This window comes from Temnothorax curvispinosus, unplaced genomic scaffold (assembly GCF_003070985.1).
Source record: "Temnothorax curvispinosus isolate PA1 unplaced genomic scaffold, ASM307098v1 QBEX01007734.1, whole genome shotgun sequence".
NCBI classification, from domain to species: Eukaryota; Metazoa; Arthropoda; class Insecta; order Hymenoptera; family Formicidae; genus Temnothorax; species Temnothorax curvispinosus.
Genome location: NW_020217514.1, coordinates 950,203 through 974,859, shown reverse-complemented (window position 1 = coordinate 974,859; position 24,657 = coordinate 950,203). Strand labels below are relative to the sequence as shown.

The following is a 24,657-nucleotide window of genomic DNA, read 5'->3' as shown; positions in this document are numbered from 1 at the left end:
TCGTGCATTACTGTATGTTGGTAGGTAAAAGAGAAATTTAACATAAAAGTTAAGTAGCCCTTTTTATAATGAAATAATACATCAATAAAACTCATGAAATTTTATACCTTTATACGTTTATTATATGTTTTGATTGATATCACGATTGCGCTTTGCAGCGTAACGTTCCGAATTGCAAGTTTATAAATAAAGCATTGAAGAACGAGACATTCCTCTTTCAAATCGTCGATGAAAAACTCATCACAGAGTAAATTAAGTGCTCGTGTACGGTCGAAAGAAAAGAGGGGGGGAAATGGAAGACGTTTATTTTCATTTCATTTATTTCAACAATTTCATAATAACGTAATAATGTTAATAATATTACAATGCGGCGATTACAGTGCTCACCAGTTAACAGGGATTCTCATATCGATCAACGTTGCCTCGAAAAGGAGCCCAGCGTAGAAATATAACAAATTTTTATTCACGCTCTCTTATATCTCCTCCGGTATGGATTTACTATTATCGGACCAGGCTGTTTATCGGAGGCATAATTAAAAGTGAGATCGGGTGAGTTCAGTTCAATTGCATCGTCTCACCAGGGTCTATGGAAACAGTAACGTTCTTCTTTTTTTTTTTTATTCTCGCCCATATCTCTTCTCGCATTTCTCAATGGCGATCGATAACGCGCATTTTAATTGTCGATCTTAATGACTGGTGTACAATATGACGGTGGACAATACGAGGCGATTTCTTTAATTTTTTTTTTTTTAAGTACGTAAGGAATAAAGATATAGGTAAGTAATGAAGAGAGTTAGATCGCGTTCTACATAGTTCGGTTTTCTGAAATCGCATCAGCGCGGCTTTTAACGTCCTTTAAATTCAATAAGGTTAGCATCGAGAGATAATTAAGTTTTAACTTCATCTTTTTTTCCATTGTTAGTTTAGAGAGAAAGTGATCTCGATAAAGTTCGACCCTAACTGCTAATAGACTACCTTTGAATCACCCCTATAATTACTGTCAGAGTATAACTACGTCGCTATTGATTACAGGCTAGCTTTAATATTCAGTTAATCGATTATTAACCATTTTCTTTTATTCATTATTACGAATACGACTTTAGCATTCAATAGTTTAAATATATATAGTTTATGTTTAGTGGTACATGTGCTTAATAGTTTCGCTTTTATTTATTTATTTATTTATTATTTATTTTTTTGCGGTAATTCAAAAATTATATTTCTTCCTCGCTATTTCATTCAGCGCGAAATTCTCCGTTTTCTCTGTCTTCTTTTTTCTTAAATCGTTTTTCCCCCTTTTGACAGGACAACGCAGCTTCCTGTGTAATCGCGCGTGATGAGTTAGCTGAGCGAGGATTCAAAAACGGAGGAAAACGAGTATTGCCTGCCGGAAATAACTGTGTGCACTTCTTCTTTTGTAAAAATTCATTTTTAAATTCAGTTGGCTGTGACGCGTTTTTTTCTTATCTCTGTTCTTTTTTATATGTATATATTTTTCCTGTCCATATCGTTCACCAATTCTAACGCAAAATGTGTAATATTCGCTCGACTTGAACTCAGGATTTTATTTTCTCTTTCATTTGCGATATCGCGCAGTAAATCTGCGTATTACATGGCATATATTCTACATTTGCGAACATACAACAATTTGAAAGAAATGTAAAATTGTATTAAAGAAAAAATCATACTTTTGTGTTTATACTTGTAAACGTTATATTTTAGGTTGCTCTTAATCAAACTGATATTATATATACTTGTCGGACATTATAAAATTATTTGTTTTTTGATATCATATTTGCCTGCGTTTGTTTATTCCCATTGGGAGCTATTGGGAAAATAAAATATATAATACACATGACGTGTATTATAGATTTTATGTTCCCAATGTGAATAAACAAACGCAGGCTTTGTTTCTTTATTTCGAGGAACTTATTGACAAAGAATGTCTTTGTGTTATTTTTTTCACGACACGGTTTAATAAATTAATGTAACGACAAAATAAATCGATAACAATTCGCAGAATTATTTCGCAGATTCTTTTCGATTCCCGTAACGAATTAATAATCGATTCTACGTGTTACTTCCGCGCCACCGTTGATCTCTCTCACATTAATTTACATTCCTATTCAGCCCTATCGCGTACACGTTCGCTCCGCAGCGCGCTCGTTTACGCTTTAAGGATTAGCTAAAAATTTGGCACTTGAACTTACGCTTCACCTAATCAGTTAGTCTAATTAATTAATTCGCCACCGTTGTAAAAAGAGATACGCGCACGAGCATATCTTAATTACCACTCTTTCTACCTGGTTTCCTCGCTTTCGTCTGCCCGCGTTAATCGACCGCGTTAGTCAACCCGGGTGACTGATCATTGTAATGCTTTACAAACAATGGCACAATGGAATTTACACGCAAACCTTGCTCCGAGCCACGCCGGCAAAACGATTCGATGACAATAAACGTGACACTCGAAATCCGCGTCGCTGCATGCGAAAAGCGTCGTTCTGCTCTTGCTATTCTGCCGCGATGGCTCCACGAGCCATCGAACGTAACCACGATGGCGTAGTTTTATAGCGAAAAACATTCTATATCTCCATACGATTGTTCCATCAAGCATCAAGAGCGATTTAACTCGAGAACTGAATGGGCTATTTCCAATCGGAAGAATGTCGGAAGAATGCCCTTTGTGTCGACTATTAGTCTACTATTGTGTTTTTATCCGATCCATATAAAACTTGTTTGCAATATCTCCTTCAGTATTTCTACCTTTTTCGTGGGATTGATATATGATTTTCTTTTTACAATAACATTTTTACGGTAACATAGTATTATTTTACGGCGATTTTCGTTTCGCTCCTTATCAAATTACTTCTCTTTATGCCGTGGAAATTTACTGTAGGAATTTGATGCGGTGATCGATAAGCAGAACGACGCAGATTCATATGTAACGAGCAGCAATATCCTACGCGGACGATATCTCGTTTCGCTTAATTTAACAACGGGGCTGAGCGCGAGCAACGATTTACATGCTACGTGTCATCAATATAATTAAACCTCTGTCGCGTATGTATAACATATATTACATGTATATATGCCTATATACACATGTATGTATAAAGAGCGGTCTAATAAGAACGGGCAAGAGGGATCGTTGATCTTCCGAACGTCTCCACCGATCCAAAAGCGGCCCGCCTTCGAAGTCAGACACATGCTGTTTAAAAAGTGAAAAAGCGTAATTGCCTCTATTTTCTTCACAGCTTCGGCGCTTCGGTCCCTGCTGAATGTAACAAAGATTAGCGATAATAATCATTTTCTCTCTATAGTGTCCACTTCTCCAAGTCACTCTTCGTCGAAAGCGTGCGTGTGAATAATTTATTATGAAAAATTCACACTGTCTCTAAAAGTCAGCACAAATTGAGGCTTCGCGCGTTCGAGAAACGCACCGTCATAGTCGATCCGATTATCGCCATCGGATCGAATAAATCGCAAAATATGTTGATCGCGTAATCGTCAATGAGTCAGTAATTTTACGTTGAGTGTCACGAAAGTTTCATTCGATTAAATTCATCTTTTGTTGAATCCTCTCGATTACTCGAGCCATTGCACGATTACGGCAATTCATGCAACATGCACGAACGCAAGTACGTGTGCATTTACTTGTGGAATATAAAACTATGCGATCGACTCCTCGGAGGGAGAATTTTTTTGAATCAATCCCGATGAGATCTCGTCCCATTTCGCCTTTCGCTTTCCGTCGTGCGGTTAGTTTCAGCGCTAAGATCTACGAGTGTAGAGTTTGTCGCTAGAGCTTCAACTACTTACATCACAGCGAGCTACTAACGCTGAACAGCCGCGAGCAGTTGCAACGACTTTCGTCAAAGTCTTGATTATATCCCCTTGAGCGATATTGGTGCAAACTGGGGATCAGTTCATGCGAGTACTCGACGATCTTTACAGCGACGATCTCTCGCGAAAACTTTGCAACCGAGAAAACTCGTCAGCTACACTAGGCGACTAATGGCGGAAGACTTTGGCATGCTATAGTATAATAGACCTTACGATAAATTACACTCGACGGGCCAGAGTGCCATCGATACTCTCGCGTTAATTAGAGGTAGTATTACATATATCAAGAAGTATAGTTTTCGTCGTTCAGCCGCTTGGAGTCATCGGGGGATTGTCTTGACACTTAAACAACAGGCATAATCGATGAGCAATCGTAATTATCTCTATCGGTCCTTAGATAACGTTCTTAAAACGCTCGAGTAATTAATAGAGAGTGAAAACGGCTAAGAGTGCTATGAAACTTGCACACGGCTTAACTCGTTATAGCCCGTATGTCAGAAATATACGAGAGTACTTGACTTAAGAATTTCTTAAAAAACTGAAAAAAAATTTACGTCTGGGTATAACGGGTTAATTTCCACGTCACGACGGAAGTGTTGCGTCGGCTCGATGAAACGAGGCTCATCGTCAAATTTCGAAAATTGGATTATTGATCTCAAATTGGAAATAGCGTCCTAACAATATCGATATTGTACGATCTGCTTTTGATCTTATTACCGTTGCTCCTTGCTCGACGATCGATGGACAAGACGTTCGAAAAACCCCTTATCGTTCTGCCGAAATTTCTTTTCTTCACCCTGTACATCTGCGCTACTACGATATCCTATAAGCCTATCAACCTTCGTTTATAGTTAACTCGTATATTTATTTTTTTCTTCTTTCTTCCTCTCTGTCCACCACAACTACTCCTTAATTCGGGAACAATTCGATTTGCGATCGGAAGTCGATACTTAATCGTATATCAACGTCGTAGAAAGGACATTTCAACATTTCGTACACTGGCGAAGAGTCTCGTAGCTAATATGGTTTAATATTATTATTGTTATTATTAATAGTAATAATAATATTATCATTTATCGTTATCGCTAATCGTTATCATTAATGTTATCATTATTATTATTCCCTTTTTTTATTACAAGATTACAGTTTATATAACAGCCCCGCGCGTATTAAGCTGAGTTGTCGGTTTTAAAGGCGCAAGTCACGTTAATGCCGCTTATCTTACTCCCTCTTTTCTCACTTTCTCTCTTTTTTTCTTTATTCGGTCATTCGCTTAAATGTTCAATTTGTACGGAAATTTCATTGTCTGCCGCCGCTTTCGTCTAATTTTTACAAATTACTATAGAAAACAATTACAAGTCAAAAAAACTTACTAGTTCTTTTAAATTTATTTATAAAAAACTTGAATCACATGTATTTATGCGAATGTATATTATTCAAGAAAAAAATGTTTTCTGTGAAAAAATGAGGAATTTTGTTATTTTTTTAAACTAAAATTGTAAAGAAAAAAAGATGAAATATATTAAGAATTTAAATAAATATATATTAAGTTTGCAGACAAAAATGTGTCGTTGTAATATTTAATTATATGTTTCAATCTCTGCCGATTTAAATTATATATATGATAATAGCAATGATAAAAACATATAAGATAATTGAAATAGAAAATTTTGTTTTGTTATACAGCAACTGTGTAAACTTGTAAACTGTAATGTAAAGTTAACTGAAGATTTCTATATATATGTATTTTACCATTAAAATTGACTAACAATAAGAATAAACAACAAAAACTTTTAATTTTACATATGTTTGTTACTCAATAAATCTATCGAGGCTTATAACGATTCACTACAATTATTTTCAATTATGAAAGCGGCGGATCATACCACGTTCGAGTACGTTTGCTGCGTTATCTTCAAAATACGGTTCATATTGAGTTCAAGGAGGTGGAAACTTTTCATGTAAAGTGCGTGTCACGTTTCGTCTGAATTTAAAATTCACTTTTATGCGAATTTAGATGTTTGAAAGTCGTTCAGCAAAAATCTTTTATGGAAATAATTCTCCTTACGATTTCTTGTCGCGAAAATCGCGGAATGAAGTCTGTATTAAAAGATATAATATTTGCATAACCGTAAGCACTTGAGTTCCATATACAGAGTGTCCTATTTTAAAGTGTCTTACTTTACAGTGTTATATCTCGCGAACCAATGATTTTATTGAAAAATGTTTCAGACAAAAGTTGTTTGAAGGGAGACACATGGATTCCGACAGGAGTCGTGTGTCCCCTTCAAACCAAACGACTTTTGTTTGAAACATTTTTCAATAAAATTATTGGTTCGCAAGATATAGCACTGTAAACTTTAAAATCCCCTGACACCCTGTGTATCATAAAATTAGGCGAGTTTGCATCATGGCGAGAGAGATTTTGGCGCGTTCAGAATTCCGACATGCTAGATTTACTTTATTTAATTATGAGCTTCAGTTTTAATAACTGTTTGTTTATTTACGTATTGTAATTTCTTTATACATATGTAAATTAAATAATTCTAAACCTCTTTAGGATGCAAACTATCCTACGATACCAAAAATCTCGCGTTATTTCGTTATCATTAGTTTTCGTCGTAAAGAAACTCGAATTATTTTTACGTAAAGGTTGTTCTTGTTATCGCTTGCGGTAGTATATGTGTGTGTACTTATTAATTTATTAGAAAATAAATTAGCAGTTGTTATCGACAAATTACAGTGAGCAATTTTCTGTCTTTAACGTAAATTTCAATATGCGATATGTGATAACACACATTTATAAGTATAATTATAACAAATATAGTCGTATAGTATCGTGCACCATGGTACGTATTATTTTTTTTTCTATCTAATCGTTAAACTTCGATTACATTAAGATCACGCGTCGTTTCGCTAATACGATTTTTTGATACCCGTAATGTTCTAGGACTCATTAATCCATATATACCGCTGCTTCTAGATTAATTTTACAATTTTACGATATAATTACTCGCAATTGATCTGATACGCATACTACATTTTGCGCATAGCAATCACGGTTAGATTCAAATAAGCAAAGGCTTCATTTAAAAAAGCCCTAGCGGTGAAATTATTCTCCTCTAATGTTTCAAAATAATTCGAATTAATGTGACAATTCTTCGGTAATTGTCTTACTGGTAATAAATTTGAAAAAATTGTATCGATAAGGAATAGCCTCTGTGCGTTACAATTTTGAAAACATCTATCAGTTTGAAAAAAAATCCTTTACAATGACAGAACAGGTCATAAAATCCAATCACATTTTTCTTCTTATTCTATATGTAAAAAACATACGGTATATTCTTACCGTGATAACAACGACGTTGCTAATCATTTCTTTCCACCAGCTTGAACTACAGCAAACGTACATTAAAAAGGAAATCAATGGAATCAGAGACGTCTTACAAATGACAAAAATTGCAAAGGCATTGAGAAACCGCTATTTTACATCATTAACTTCTTCGGAAACGATATAATCAACGGCACTTTGTAGCCTGGAAGTAGGAAGATAAACGTTCTTATATTCGAACTATAATGTTTGAGGAGCTTATTCTATCTTTTGTATATCGGAAAAAGAAACGAGAACGTAAAGCTTTTTTGAAATATTACAAATATATGTAAAAATATAATCTAGTAAAAATGATTCTTTCAAGATAAGATTAAAGAGTTACAAAGTACTTCAAATTGTCAAATATATTCTTTTCCAAGTACACCATCCTCAGTTCTCTTTCTTCCTACTTCCAAAGCGCGGTGTGTGGCATTAGTTGTTCTAGTTCTAAAGTACTAGATCAGTTCAGCGTGTATTTGGTTCGTAGGACCAGGCGTAACGTCATTATCTCGCCAAGTCGATTAGAGGCTAATCGAGCCGCTTATTAATTTTTATCGCATAAAGGGCAATCGTGTTCGGCATTAAAACGTCGATGTCTCGAACTACACGTTTATTCCTTTTTTTCAGCGAATTATCTCCTTGATTTCTCCTTAATTATTTGACAGTTATAGTGATTAATCGCATTTCTCGTCTAAAAATTTCTATCTCTCTTACGAGTTTAATACGAGTTTCGACGTTAATCTGTTTATTTCTTTTTCTCTTTGTCGTTTTTCCGCGCGCTAAAGATAAAAAAAACATCGTAATTCTTACTATACTCCTATGCGTAATCCCGCCCACGTTACAACATGATCAACAACGATTCATTACTTTAATAATCATTAATAGTATTTAAAAGGTAACTTGATTGGTTGTCGCGTATCCCCAGTGTCGATGGCCGAAAACTGTACGATACGACTTGAGTTCGTCTCCCTGATGTCTCGTCGAGACGACGTCCGCCTACGAGTCTGTCCGTGAGCAAGAGCAACTTCCTTTCTTTTATCGCCATCCCACGTTGCTTTTTTCTTCTTCCTAGCGTAACTAATCGACTCCGTCGCTTCCGCGATTTTCTACCACACTCTCGAGAGCGGCTCGTGAATTAGCAGAGAACGTAACGAGTGTTAATATTTTGAATGTACTCGAAAGTGAAGTTATGCTCTCTGTATCGTTTATTGCGGATGAAAAAAATATTTATCGTGATCACCAATCTACTCGTTGATCGTAGTGATTAGTGTTGCAATGTTAATTTACACATTGTATAGCTATTCAATTTTAATATAGCTGCCGATATTCAGCGTCGGCGGAAATACGCCGCAGTCTGAAAGTAACAGAACGGGAGACATTAAAGTTACATCCTCTTTCTCGAAGTTACGTCTTTTTTGATAGAAAAAAGAAATAAAGGTTCACGCTTTTTTAGCTTTTGCTCTTCGAGACGCTTTTTAAATGTCGGAAAGAAGTTACAGTGCTGTCGCGATAACGATTCCTGTAATGGTATCATTGCGGAGAAGGGAAAAGATTGATGTGTCAGACAATAAAACGTACGCGAATATACATGCTACAAAATGTAAGTATACGTCTGCGTATGCCCGCGTTTTACGTTACGATGTAAGAGATAACGATCCGTTTTCTCGGCACACATCCAGCAGAAAATATATCTGTTTTGCTTGAAATTCAAAACTTGAAAATCCTATATTAAAAAACACGAGATGCCCGGTTCTTAATTTAAATAAAACTCCGACAGTCAGCTTGAGAAATTAATCGTCTAATTCTCGAAATATAGAGCCGTTTTAGTATCCTAATACGCATATTCAATATGGAGCTCGTATTTACATGATCCCGATGCAAAATAGGGATCGGAAAACTGCATTTAACGCTAAATGCGCGACGAGAATGCGGATTAATAACAAAACAGCTCGTACTTGCAGACATGAAAGAAAGTACATTATTCAAAACTGAATTTGTCACAGCGGAAGTTATCGAACAATCACAACCATCCTTCGCATTTTTTTTCTCTCGCGTCCAGTTTCTGCAGTTCCTTCCGTAGTGTCCTTCGGATCACTCTCGCGACCTACTCGAGAGAGTATTTTATGTCACCGTCACTTAAATCGTAATACAAATCCCCCGGTTTATTAAGTCGTCGTCGATTTTTACATACTAATGATACGGATAAGAAAAATTCTCTGGCATTATTTGAATCACCTTGGCAGTTCATCGTGTATATTCTGAGAGTGTAACCTGTGCGTTTTACCTTTAAAGCCCATCAACCCTTGTCCCGCTTCGCTTTTTATTTCTCTTTGTCGTTTTTCTTTTTATTTCCCCCCTTTATTTCATTTGTACGGACAAAAAGGATCCGTTAGCAGCATTCTCGAGCGCTTATTTTTTCATCTAATCATGGACAAGGACCAATATCAACTGACATGTAGTAATTTCCGAATTTTCTTCGAATATTACAGTTTACGTATTCTCAAAAATCTCAGTTACACTTGAAAACTTTGATTTTATATCAGTGTTGTTTTTTTTATGAGCACCCTACTATATATATTCATTTAGATTTTAATTTTATATTCTTGGAAATTTACACTTTTCAAAATTTATGGGCTTTTGGAGATTCTCGAATTTGGGGAGTCTTTATGCGGATTCGTAGAAACGTTACGAAACTTGTCTGGACTGCCGTAAGAGTCTCTTAAACCTAGCAATACTGATCCTCGAGTACATTCGAAGACTTCTATATCGTACTAACCTTGGGCCGCAGAAAAAGTATTTTTAACTCATTGGCAAATCACGGTTCCATGCGTATTATCGCTCTCGCATGATGTTACGTGCGTGTGTGTATACGTGTATATATGTGATACATCCCCAAGTAGTAGTCGCGGAGGACAGAGTCGAATCTTTCTTCTTCTTCGATTCGATCGTTACTTATATCTCTATGAAAATTCGTAATTGGATCTTTTTATAGAACTAATTATTTGACTCGTTCGATAAAACGTATATCATCTCAACTGTACAAAGTGTTCGTCACATCGACTGCTCTCAGGGATGCGTGTAACAAACCAGTGTACGTGTTCCTCGCGTATGGCTCTATTCCCGCGTGTCCCTGTACTCCCTGTGTAACATGTCCTTCCTATATTCACTCGTGTGCTCGCGCCGTTTATAAACGGTGTGTCAACGTGTTTCGCTAAGGCGTCCTTGTGGGATAATTATACGATAAAGTTTTACCGTAACTATTACGTAATAATTATTAGTACTATTATCGTTATTCTCATTATCGATAGCGTTATTATTCTCATTTTTACTGATGGTATTATTATGTATATCATAAAGAAACAAAGTTACTCCCCGTATTGCTTTCTTCCTAACGCGCAGGTCTCCGAAACGAAGCGGCGTGCGAACCCGAAGATGAACGCCCTTAAGCCCGATCCGCTGGGAACCGGTTAAGGGCGGACGTTCGGTTGGAGCGTCGCGAGCGGCGCCGGCGCCCGTCGACGCCGGCGCTCGGCACGCAATCCTCGTCGGCCCCGGAACCACCGGCGGCAGACTGGCTTTTCTGAATCACGTGACGATAATATGCGGTGCTGACAGCAGGACGGTGATGGTAGCGATGATAGTGAACAGAGTAAAAATGATTAGGCACATCCTATCGATCACCATCGCCGCGAACTTCCAATCGTTCGTGATCTTCGTGTTCTCATCCTCGTTCTTCAGTTGATTTGTTATTATCTAAAACAAGATTGTTTATTTCATCGAAAACGTATTGGTTGTTTCTCAAAAAAAAAAAAGAATTTTGACTGACATCTCCTTCATTTCTTCGTCGTTTTGATGTGTTTTAGATGTGAGATTTTCGATTTGAATCTACGAACTTTGATACTTAGGTTCTCGAAACATTGCAATCTTAGGGTTTAAAGAGATTGAGGCTTTCCAATCTTAAGACTTACGAATCATTGGGTTTTAGGTATCTTGAAACTTTGAGATCTTAGAACCTCCCCCCCCTTTAGAAGTTTGAAGCCCCGAGTTCAAAGGACCTCGCAACCTTATGATTTTGAAACTTTCAGAATCTTAGGAGATCTTGAGGTTCAGTTGAATATCGAACAAATCTAAAAACACCGAAGAAATCCGAGGATTTCTCAGATTATACTCTTCCAATTGTCGAATCGGATCGTTACCTTAATCTCCTTCAAAATTAGCACAAGCTCGTAACGAGCGCAGAAGCACGCGTTCTGAAGTATCGTCTCGACCTGCGGCGCTCCCGCAGGATCCTGCGGATGTGGGTGATGATGCGGCGTATGCGAGATTTGATGGCCGGGATACGACGAGTGCGGTAGGGGCGTCGCGTGTTGATGGTGCGGCGTCGTGGGCGCGTGGCTATGATGATGATGGGGCGTCGTGTGTACGTGACTGTGGCCGTGACCCATCGGCGTCATCGGCGTCGCGTGCGCGTGATGAGGTCCGGGTGTGCTGTACACATTGTTCAGCAAATTGTTGTGAGACGCCAGCGCGTTGTCATCCAGGTCCAGGACGTTCGCCAAGAGGGACTTACTGCTCCTCTGGTGCAGCTCCAGATCACCGTACGACTTGCTCGCACCTGGCATCCAAAAAATTATCAATTTAGATCAAAGAAGCCACTGAAAAATTATACATAATTATATTAACACAGCAGATAAATACGTCATATTGACGAGAAACCTCTCGCGTTTAAATTACTCGTACAAACGATGCTACGATCGGCGATTCAACTGTCTGATTTATGATCAATATGCATTTGAAATGTATCTTCTACTTAAAATTATCTTACCCGTGACTGGAGATGGCTTCTGAGACTTTTGAACTAGTGGTTCCTTGTCTTCCTCCTGTCCCGGCCTAGACATACCGAGTATACGAGGTAGCCAAAATAGGAAAAGTACCCTGACCTGTAATGCAATTCAGAAAAATTTAATAGTATAATCTAATACGTACTTATCTACTGATTATGTGTATATACATATAATAATGTAATCAAATCTGATTGCGGAGCTCGGAAAGATTGCAACTTTGTCCATTATTCTTTATATAATAGCCTTTCTTTCTTAAATATGTATATTTATTCTGTTTGTTCAGATCAAGTTAAAATATAAATCAACATAAAATATAACTATTAATGATAATCATGATGTTATTCGCATTAAATTGACGATCCTGATTAAGAATTAAAAAAGCTACTTGCTTATTATCTTTTTCGTTGTCCTGTTTAAGCTTCATGACATTTTGTGGCTTAGAATAATTCACGTTTGTTAATTTAACTTAACTTAGGTGCGTATGTTTTGTTTTCGGAAATCTGATCGTGCGGGAAATCAATCTCTGAAATTTACATTCTAATTAACGTGACGTCCGGCGAAAAATTCGATTATACATGATTTATTATCGCGGCGCGCATTCGGCAGAGTAGCCCTTAATTATTCGCCCATAAAATTCCTGATTTATCCATGATGAAGAGAGAGCGATGTATCGGTCTCGACGGCGCGGCAGCGCGTTGCATTTTAATTAAAACCATAATTATCTACCGATACGTACGGAAGTCATATAGCACCGACAATGAATTGAATCGAGCTTCAACAAAGTAATTTTCGACCTCTTACGCGATTAAAAAAGCCGTTAACAAATTAGTTTAGTTGCATTTCTAAGATATAGACTCAAAAATTATTAATAAAAAATCAATTAATTCTAGAAATAATTAAAAAAATACATAAATAAATAGATAAAATTAACCAAATAAGTAAGTATTTTCTAGAAAAATGTGATATAATTTATTGATTTGTACCGATTTTATATTGTCAAATATTAATGTGTTCTGTTTTGTTCGGTTAACTTTACGACGACAAAATCAGTCACTGCTTTTATTTTATTATTTTATCACGAATTTGTCATTAACTTTGCTGCTGAAAACTCATGTATCTCGATAAATTTCGCTCAAATTTTGATGAAAATTTAAAACAAAATACACATTTTATAAATATAACAAGAAATTGTAGATTAAAATTTGTTATTAGTTATATTTATATAATGCTTCACTGTATTCACGTAATTAACTAACGCAATACTAGCAGTATATACTGACACCGAGATGATTAAATTGTAACAATTGTAGTGTTATGTCATGTGTTTTGATATCGATCGTAGGAAATTACCCATCGACCCATTTCATGGGAGTCAGCATTCCGATGATGATAGTTCAAGATGAGGATCGTGCTGACCACGCTACTGGCCACCATAAACATGATGCAATTGAAATATGTCCCTGAAAAGCATGGGAATAAATAAGTATAAAAATACAATTTAAAAGTAAGTGTTTAATGTTAAAAGTTTAAACCTTACTACGTGCATTTGCTATATGTGTATTAATATTGTTCAACTTAATTCTTTTCTTTTCTTTTAGCATCTCAACTTTTATAATAGAAACACAAATTTCATTTTTCAATACAGTTATATATTAAATGTAATTAACAAAATAGCTCTAAAAATTCACTTTTTTTAAATATATGTGTAATTAAATAAGTTATATTTTTCTAAAAATAAAATTATATTTGTATTGAGTTTATAATTTTATAATTATAAATGACATCAATTTATATTAAAATAAGCAATATTAGAGACATATAATATTTTGGTAAAATTGTTTTTACTTTAAATCAAAGGGTATTAGTTGCGTCTGCTTGTCGCAGGTATAATACACAATCGAGGAAACATTATTGTCTTATTGTTAGAAAAATGGGAACAAATTTTTGTCCCTTTCTTCTCTTTCTTTTTCCACTCAAACGGTTCGTAATAGAGGTGATCAATCAAGCTGCTTTCTCACATTGAAAAATTAATTATATTGAAAATCAGTTAAAACAGACTTACCTAAAAGCGGCACGGCGTCGGACGTCGCCGGCATTGTCTCGGCAACCATATTCAGGAACACAGTAAGGGACAGGAGAATGGTTACCCCTGTAAAAAAGGTTTGTTGGCTTCGATTAATTATTGTTAAAGTCAAGTGCGTCGACGAGGTGGCGGGCGAGATCTACCCTCGGTCCTTGAACGCTCGAAGGGCCTTCAACACGTAACAACCCACGCTGAAAGCTCTTCGATTCTCAGCCTCTGTACCTTAAGGCGACGTGTTTCCGATGTCGCCGCATCGAAAATTCAGCGACATAAAAGTATTCTTTACATTTCTGTTTATTTTCTTTGCAAAAACAATATTTAAAAAAATATGTTTGTAAAGAGAAATATCTTCTTAAGAACAAGTGATGCAAATTTTACCGATTCCTAGTTTCGATTAGATCTTGAATAAGAAACTTCAAAGACAGTTCGCACCAAGTACTTTAAGTATCCGACCCTGCTTGTGCTTTGAATTCGGTACTCATTCGCGAACCGCCGCGTCGCGTTAAGAGGCACTTTCAAATTATTTAGACTTTCAAAACGCCACGGCATCTGCGGCAGATGCCTCATCTGAATATTAGACTTTACTCGACGCTTCTTCGAGGTTCATGATAACACGTTAAGAGTTGCCCTTGAGTTTGAGTCCCTTAGAAACGCGAAAGTCAATTGCGATTGAGTCGCATTGTTTTCTTTCTTGCTCGTTTCGTTTTCTCTTGAAATAGGACGTTTTTAATTGCTTTATCGTATTGGAAAACTTGTATCACTTCAACATTGTTAAAACAATTTATAGACAATTCGAGATAATAAATGTAATTAAAGTTTAAGGAATTAAATTTTACAAAAAAATAAAGAGAATAGAGAGAATAATTAAACAATCGGTATTACACAATGCTCTATTTGTTCAACCTTTTTTATGATATAAATCAATCTATTTTAAATAGAAAGACTATTGTAAATATAAAAATTGTCTAATACATGTTTTTATTTATCCTTTTTGTCTATAAATGGCTCTTAATGCTAAGGAGATAACTGTAAAATAATGTCTCTGTGTAGGGCCATTGTTATCGTATCTCAATCTACGAATAGCTATAAGATTTAAGGAAATTCGCAACGGAGACGGCTGCAATTGTTCGACATTGTCATTCCATTGTCGCCGTATCTCCACCGTCGGGTGACGGCGATTGTCGTGATCGCTTCCGAATTCGATGGAGATTCCAGCAACGTGCTTGTACGCTCGAAGAAACTCTACGACCTGAATAGAAGACTTGCCGAAGTTTGCGCACCGGGACGCCGCGCGCCACGCCGTTTCAATCGGGATCGGGGCAAAATCTAATCGCGTAAACGCTCGATACGCTTAGGGAACTCCCGGCACCCCGGCTCTAATCACGGGAGCGTTCAGATGGCAGCGCGAGGCGAGGCAGGCAAGGAATCGGAATTATGCAGCCGAGCGATTCGAGCCGGCAGGAGGTAGAATCTCTCCCGGGCATCCGGCTTCTTGGTAAATTCCAGAACAACCACGCTTACGAGGAAACAATGAAATAACATGTCATGAATAGCATGCATCAATGCAATCTTTCTCTATCTATCAATTATAATGTTGCAATTACGCGAGAGAAAGTCTGAAAGCGCTCCAATATGTTGTATGCGATTGAAATCGGACATTTTTTTGCAATATAGAAAAATTCTCAGATAAACTACAATGTTAATTATTAATCGGTCATTTACTGCTTTTTTTGAATTACGATGATTTTGCATTCTATAACTTTAACTGCAGGTTACATTCACGATCAATATCTAAAAAAAGAATCCAGTTGCCAAAAATAAAATGTGTTAAAAGTAATATTATATAAATCCATTCTTAATTTTTTACAATAAAATAAAAATAACAAAATTATTTCCTTTTTAAATTTTAAACTTATATTATAAGCAATTTTTTCCTTAAAATATTTCTTTGAATGTGTCATTTATTTGCAGTTCCTGCGCGGCATGCATCTCGTGACACTCGATTGTTCTCTACGCAGCGCAGTGATAATGTGAAATCTCACGTTGAAAGATTGAACCCCACGAACCAAGTTTTCGTATAGTTTAACGGAATTTTATCGATACTAATTTCCCACATCGAAATGTCGATAAAGTTCTGCGTTCCTCGTAAAAGAAACTCGCGACACGACACAGCGGTAGAGAATAGTTTCTTCACGGTGCCCGGATGCGGGAGAGCCCGGAACTAGGTCGGACCTAATCGCGCAAACGTCTGATGCTCTTAGCAAACAGGGACGTGCCTAATCGCTAGACCGTTTACGGGCTGTCGGGGGCAATCGGAGTTTTGCATCGTGTTGAAACTTGCCGAGGGAGAGTTTCTCGCCGGAATCGGGCGGCAGGGTGAACCCGAGGACGGCCATGCTGGCAATCAGGACGCACGGCACGATCAGGTTGAAGAAGTAGTAGAGTGTGCGTCTTCTGATGATGACGACGAAAGTGATGTCTATGTACGGTTCCGGGCAGCAGTTGTAGTAGATTTCGTTCCTCTTACCGGGTACCCCTAAGCAAGACAAAAGAAGGAATTAATAATATCAATACAGATTGCATCATTATTACATTAATACATAAAACGTTTAATTCTAGAGCACAAGCAGGAAATCAGAGACATGGGCGCAGTGCACGATTTCCATCGATTTTCTAAATATCAAAATTTATACAAATTATAAAGACCTATATGTAGTTTAACATTAAAACATTTTTGCGCTTTAGAATTGAGAAATTAATGGATTCATATTAATATTGTTCATAGTTCCAACAAACGAAAAACTTGAATTTTCTTACTAAATTAAAATTCTCAGGTAAATGTTCAATCTAACGCTTAACTGATGACGATGTGCACAGGCGATCGATGCGCTGCCAATAAAACGAAGTGCTATTTCAAACGTAACAAAAAGTTGCTGGAAGCGAAAAATTCCTCTTCTCTTCTCCTTGAATTATCCCGTGCAACAGGGCAAAAGAAAAACGCGGAAGATTCTATCTTACGCTATTCCTCCGGGTACAAACTGGTACGCTTTGCGCTGCAGCTGCAGTTACTTAAGATACATTTCTACCACAAGTCTCATAACCGCGGCACATATACATTGCACGTGTACGCCGACCTACGCTATTCCCACGCGTAATGCATCGTACAATTTTTCGAGATACATGAGATACGCGAAGCGAATGCTTTTATTCCTGCGTCGGAGGAACAATGAAGACGGCACGACCATTTCTTACGTCTTTATCCATAACAAATTTATCAACGGCAAATTACACGTAATTGGACAATATATCATAATTGTAACGTTCCTCTTCGCAATTACGAGGGAAAAATACAAACCAGATGTTTCTATCTTTGCACTACAATCCCAATACGGCTGTTACGTGAATTCCATACACAAGTTCATTTTTCAAACCATTGCATTATGTGCGATCGAACAATAGGATACAATTACAATTCTTTTCTTTTATAGTACTGCTAATTGAAAGACCTTATTATTGGAAAATTTCATTATTTTAGTTTATTTATCTTAATAAAATATATATTATTGCAATTTAAATTTAATAAATATTATATATCTATTGAAAAAGTATTCTGAATTTAAAATTGATTTTTAAAATGTAAATCGAGTGATTCCGCCTTCCGGACTATTGTTTCTAGTATAGATGGGTTTCAATGTACGGAAGCTAACTTTATATAAAATATCGGAATAAAACATACAGAAAATTCTTATTTTTTTTTAATTCTGCCTGTATATTTGAATTGTAAATACGATCTTGCAAATCTAAACGAAAGCTCTCTCGCGTGGCTAGGGATCCGTCAATTATTTTGTACATCTAGGAGTAAAACAAGTTGCCGAGTTTACAGCATAAACATCTGGAAGTGACAGGTCGTAGCTTAAATCTGCCCTTCGACAAATTCTCAAGCGATTATATTCGGCGACTATTACGAACTATTATTCACTTTCCGAATCAAGCGAGCAGCAATTTCTCTCGCGACACTTTACCGATGTGTTCGCCAGAGAAAACACTAAACTTCGGATGCGCGCGGAGAGCAAGCCGTCACGTCCCGCCTGACCCAGATGCAGGCAATTTTGACAGGGACAAAGTGAGGATCAATACCGGTTCCGATTTGCGAAACGATTGATCATCCGCCCGTGGCCGTGCAAGACTTTAGAATTGCTAATCGGCCGGGAATCACTTTTGGCGCCGGGGCAAACTATCCGGGCGTGGCGAATGTGAACGGTTCCCGATAAGGACTGTAAAAACTCACCCAACAGATCCCACTCGCCGTTAGTGATGAAACTGCTGATGTCACCTCCGGACTCGTCCTGCAGCTGCAGATCCAACTGTCGACAATTTATGACGGTCGATTAAAGGAAAGTTATTGCAACCGCGCCGCGTGTAAGACGGCTGTTTCAGGAGCTACGGAAAGGTCTGTTCTACGGCTTCAGTACGGCACAGACACAGAACTTATCAGTTTTTATTCTTTAAAAAGAATACCGTGCCATATATTAAAGCTCAAAAACTTTCTCTGTGTTATAGATCGCTCGGAACACTTCTGACATTTCAACTGATATTAACTGTAATTTACTGTATCTCCTCAAATTTTATATTATTAAATATTGTAGCATATTTTCTAAAAATTTCTAAAAATAGTATTGCTTATTTTTGTATAAAATGATTGACGTAACAAATAGCGTAAATATTTTTAAAATTAGTAATACAATAATAACAATACATCATATGCGAATAATATTATTTTTTATCAAAATGCTCTGTTGATTTATTGACTTCATATAGTCTTGTTGATATAGTTTATGTGTGAGTTCATGTTCATGTATATTTACGTACTATATAAAGTTTTCGCAAACACCTGCCGCAATTTCTACGCGTTTGAATATCGATGCGAACTTTTTTCGCGTTGACGTTCGGGCGCAATCTATGACGAATTAATATCTGGGAGCGAATTGTTAAATGAAAATGGACGATCAAATCGAAAAGTCTGTTTTGCATCTCGTTCGTATTCAGCGGATCAAACCGAGCTCGTGGAAAATCGTCGGCATATTCCGCTATCTTCCTTCCCTTTGCCTCCGTTCCGTTTCCATTTCGTTCTGCTTATTGTCCTCCTTAATGAACCCTTGAGAGCGTTCTCGAATTGCCTGGCACCGTGTAATTCGCATCCTCAATTTTAATTATTCCGAAGTTGCACGCTCGACAATTGAGGGCTCGCTAGGTACATTAGTCGTGTGGACCGTGTGGCAGAGACGCACGATAAATCGGTATGCACAAATTGCACGAGACAATGAAACTTTTGTTATAGTAAAATTATCTTACTGTAATTGGGCAACATTATCATGCTGTACAATGTACAGTTACATAGCTATCGTATTACAAAATATAATTTTTGAATTGCACATTCTACCGCTAATTTCAAGTTAATATTATTTTATGAGAAATATCAAAAGAAATCAGCACATAGCGATATAGTTTTCTGTCATCTCTATTACATTTTTTATAAAATAATTTTATATAAATTTGTATTTTTTGATAATTATTTTTTATCATTAAGTTATAGTGCATTATATTATATTATTCTGCTTTTGTGATACATTTAAAATACAAACACGCTAGAAAAGATTTCTTTTTTCATGGATTGAACGGTATGGTATGGGTAAAATAGCGACAGAAAAATCGTGTGTTGACAAGAATCCTGAATCGCGCATTCTCACCATTGTTCTTTAAACGCATTTTCCATGATTTGTAAATTTCCTGCGATTCACCCTGAAATGGCATTTGCCATCCATGCCGCTGGTGTTTCGACCAAACATCGGGTGCATTTTACGCTTGTTGCGGTATCTCTGGAGCGTATACTGAATTTAGTAGGTATAATCGCGTATCTCTCGAACAATTTACAGAAAATATCTTACGCGAATTCTTGTAAAAACTTGCGATAAAATTGATAAGATATAAAATAATAAAAAATAGAAATTTTTGTGAATGCATTATGTCTTCAATTTATTATTATTATCTATATTTAATTATAATTATATTTTGTAATTTTAAAAAAGTTTATTAAATGTATTTCTTATACAAGTCGTTTGATAACAGATTTGTTATTTAAGGATTAAAATTAGTTTTCAACAAAAATGTTGTCCAAACGCAAAAAGATCTTGATATTCAAACTTGATATTTAAATAGTTTTTCAAACTGTGACCGATTAGCAGTTAAAAATCTAAAAGTAAACAACAAACGAAAATGAAGACGATTTTATTTAATTTTATGTAGACTGTTTTCTTTTAATGGAATTTTGCAAAAGAGATAAATATCAAGGTATTCAAAGCTAAAACAAAACTGGCATAAATATGTGGCATTTAATTATATTTTACAATAAAAAGATTAGTGTTTTATAAGTAATCCATACATTTATGGAATTACTTCGCACAAACTTTTGTCGTTTTATTTAAATAAATAATTATTCAATACCGTTCACAGATAAACGAGCGCAATTCCGATTTGCATTGGAGATGGTAGAAAATGCTCCTCCATTAAACGCGATCGGAGTACTTTACTCAAAGCACCGTTCTTAGGAATTTCACGAATCGTTCTCACAAGCGAATCTTACATTGACAAACGGTGAAAATCTTCCTTCTCTGTCCCTCTTTTTCCCTCCCCCTTTCTCACTCTCTCTGGCTGTCTGTTTGTCTGTCTTTTTCTCACGTTCTCGGGCACTAATCAAACTACTCGATGCCGCTGCTTTGAATTATTTCCGGGTCTCGAAACCATACCGTCGAGAAGTACCGACGTGCTTCCGACAGATTGGAAAATTCGTAAATTCGATGTCTGTCCCGAAGAAGCGAACATCGGGACAGGATGGATCGGGGAAACGACGACGATTGGTTGACCCAATTCCGTAATGCCTATCCCCTATGCTCACCTGAAAGCCGTCGTACGTCCAGGAACCGAATTTCATCTCGCAGCGCTGGTCGTCAAAGGGAAACCAGGTAATGTCTATCTTGCAAGTGCTCTTGAATATACCGGGCGGCACGTACAAGCAGGTCCCATTGTTCTTTACGACGACGTTCGTCGGATAAGTGCCGTCGAAGCCCTCGTCGGCGCTGTAACGAACAATCACGTTAAGTTTTTGACATTCGAATGCAGCGAGCCGATACTTATAATCGGCAAATTTGATATGGTAAAAATTAAAGATTAATTGATTTCTAAATTCTGAAACAAAACGCTTAAATTTTTTTGCTTCGTTTAGAGAATTGTGAAATTGCATATATTTAGTCATACATTTAATAAAAATTGAAATTATAAATATAAGTATTTTGCTAAGATTTATTTAAATTAAACTACGTAAAACAGAAATAGTTTCAAATTAATATTGACAAGAACTAGTTTACGTTTATTATTTTCCAAGCAAACTATTTTATATCCTTTTCTGTTTTTTTTTATTTTTTTTTATTTTCTATTACTTTTATTACTTATTTTCTAAATACAGAAGTATCTCTTTCACTATTAACGTAATTTTGTTCTATCACAATTGTAATAATCGTTTTTTTAATTTTATTATGTTGTACAATTTTCGTGATTGAGAACGTAAACTTCGGTAGGACGTCTATCTTTCTTTACTCAGGAGACTAAACAATATTGGGGAACACGTGAGCAGAATCTAATACCAACGCACTGATGTCCCCGAAGTAAACCCGTCAGTTTATTTCTTCCCTGTAATAATTTAGGAATAATTTAGTTGTCCCGAATGTTGCTCTCTGTCACGACGGCAAGCAATAACAACCTATTCTTTTATAATTTGTATTAACTCATTTTTGCTCACTCATTTCTATTTTAAAATTACTATTATTAAAAAATGATATAATTATAATTTTTAAATTCATTCTAATTTAATTAAAGTTCTATAGAATTATATTAAGAGCAAAATAGTGTGAATTGAAAATTATTAAATAAGATAGTGAGCAAAGAACTGTAAAAATACCAATAATAATATAATTTTAGTTATAAATAAATCATTTTGTAAACTGTATTAAATTTAAATAAACCTTTTTAATAGAGCCAAATTTATATCTGCTTTAAAATTTCGTTAATGTATCAAATTACTTATACAGACATTGGCATGTCAATCTAGGTTTATTAAATATCGTGGTATCGATGATCAATCACCGTGACGGAATTTTGCTGTACACGTTTAGAAAATATGTTGATAATAAACGGTCGCTATAAAAACAAACTGCCATCGTAACTACAGAGTAGCATTTAAGTGTGCAGTATATCTTGACATCTCGCACAGTAAAATAAATTACCGCGGAGGCAAATGTTACTCTCTTAAAACGTTACTTGTAACGATATATTCTTCAAAATTTAAGCGTATTCTTGAAATTTCTACGAAAAATCCAAGCTTAATAATATGTATAAAAGATTATGGTCGAATTTTTGCATTACCCCACAACTGCATACTGAAAATGTAAAAATAGGTTCGAATAAACTGATTTGAGCAACAATAAATCTTCTATATGCGTTAACGTAAGAAGGATTTAGCATTTTATACACAAATCAGATTAACTAAACCGATTAACAAGTTTTTGATTGTCCTAATGTACCAAGAGTTATCTATTTACCGATAATATATACCTAATACTTTAGCATTTATCTACTTAATTTATTATCTAATAATATATTAACATAACAATTTATAGTTAAGAGAAATCTTGAGTGCGTCTATCCATGTAATTAATATTAAGGTATAAATTAATAATATTGGTAAATAAATTAAATTATTATTTACAAAGAATATTTAGATAACGTATTCACAGAAATCTATAGAAAAAAAGAAGTGTTCTCTGGTTATATTATCCGTAATTGTTTGAGATGTTTTTAAAAATGAATTCTCGTATAACCACTTGGATTCAATGCAACTTACGACACATACGATTAAATCTCAGTAGCGTCGCGTTAAAGCAGACTCGAATAGACTAGCGGGAGCTAATTATGGACGAGTCTACCCCAGGCCTTTGACGTCCTACTTCGCTTGTCTTACACCCCGTTCGATTCCGTTCCATTTGCGTTAACTAACAAGAACAAACGCCAACTTTTTACATGCACTCGGACGCGAATTGACGCGATACTTATTTTTGCAACTTTTTCCAGAGAGCCGACTTTTCTCTTGTTGTAAAAATTAACAACCCTGCCATAACTTTAGCGATTATTTAAACGAACTACTCGTTTTGCAATATGGTGTGTGAACAAGACGGACGGTGTACTTATCAATCATTTAAGCAACATTTTCATTTAAAAGTTAAAAGCTGGATAGAAATAATACATAAACGTAATTTCTTTCATTTTATTTCTAACATTGATTATATGCAGAAAACGTGAAATGTAAATAATGCTTATATTAAAAGTTTCTTGTGTAAAAAAATCTGCAAATGTCAATTTTCAAATTTTAATAAGAATCAATATGCAAGCTTTTAATTGTTTAATTTAATATTTTTGCAATATTACATAATCAGAATATCTTTACATAATAATAGTTCATAAAAAACCATAATGCTTAAATTTGATGTTTAAATTTGTTAATATATCAATACTGAAATATAAATTCCTATTTTTCAAAGTTTTGCAGAACAATTTTCTCCCAATAAAACATTATATAATGTAAGTCTGACATCTTTAAAATTAACTTTTCTAAAAATGGCAAACGTTTCGAATGGTATTAAGATATTTTCTCGAATCGAATCGTGTTGTATTACTTATCGCTGCAGTAAATTTTTATTTGTTAAAGACTTTTTTCTGACCGCAATGATGCAAAAAAGAAACGGTAACTATACCAAGTTACGCAAGGGATACTGATCCGTGATGGGATAGCTTAATTAAATTCTTTTTCATCATGTGACCCTTTAATCCGCGGCTTGATTACTCTTCTGGCTTAGAGTTATCCAGAAGTTTAAAATTTCTTAAAGATTCTTGCTTATGGCTGGCTTTCCACTCATTTAATAATGCAAATAAGATCTTACAGCAGAAAAAGTTTAACGGTGGTTGCCTATTGAAACGAATTTTTAAATTGACGTGATAATAATAATAGATAATAAAAAAATGCAGCCCATTCCATGTTTGATTCATTAAATCCTAATTAAAGCTTACGTACGAAAATGCGATTAGTCTTACACTTATTGTTAGAATCCCAGATAGAGAAATTTATTTTAGATAATTAGTTTGACATAAAAGTAATAATCATCAGACAAATATGTAATAGCGTTAAAGTTGGGAGAAATTAATTAAGTAAATTGTATATTAAGTAGAGAACTGGCCTTTATCTTCATCAGGACAAAGGGAAAATTCTATTATGCCGGACTTAGTTTCCCGATAATACGCCGTATCCATTTTCTTTATTTAATCAGGCGTACACGAGTTCACGAGCTTGGAGAAAATATTTGCAGAAAGGGATGGTGCGCTGCGGCCACGTTACATCCTACAAAATAGAATAT

At 35.7% G+C, this 24,657-nt stretch overlaps 1 protein-coding gene across 2 annotated transcripts in view; it reads right to left on the bottom strand.

The window, feature by feature from the left end:
* Positions 1–7,808: 7,808 nt before the first annotated feature.
* The window catches only part of LOC112457340 (neuronal acetylcholine receptor subunit alpha-7-like), a 192,709-nt gene continuing 175,860 nt past the window's right edge, over positions 7,809–24,657 (bottom strand). For both annotated transcript variants that reach the window (XM_025020329.1, XM_025020330.1), the window contains 8 exons: positions 21,093–21,273; positions 18,429–18,504; positions 16,482–16,676; positions 14,120–14,206; positions 13,408–13,517; positions 12,039–12,153; positions 11,410–11,828; positions 7,809–10,966 (listed from right to left, as the gene is read on the bottom strand). In XM_025020329.1, coding sequence (XP_024876097.1) covers positions 10,799–10,966; positions 11,410–11,828; positions 12,039–12,153; positions 13,408–13,517; positions 14,120–14,206; positions 16,482–16,676; positions 18,429–18,504; positions 21,093–21,273 — 1,351 coding nt within the window. In that variant the 3' untranslated portion in view covers positions 7,809–10,798. The remainder of the gene's footprint in view (positions 10,967–11,409; positions 11,829–12,038; positions 12,154–13,407; positions 13,518–14,119; positions 14,207–16,481; positions 16,677–18,428; positions 18,505–21,092; positions 21,274–24,657) is intronic.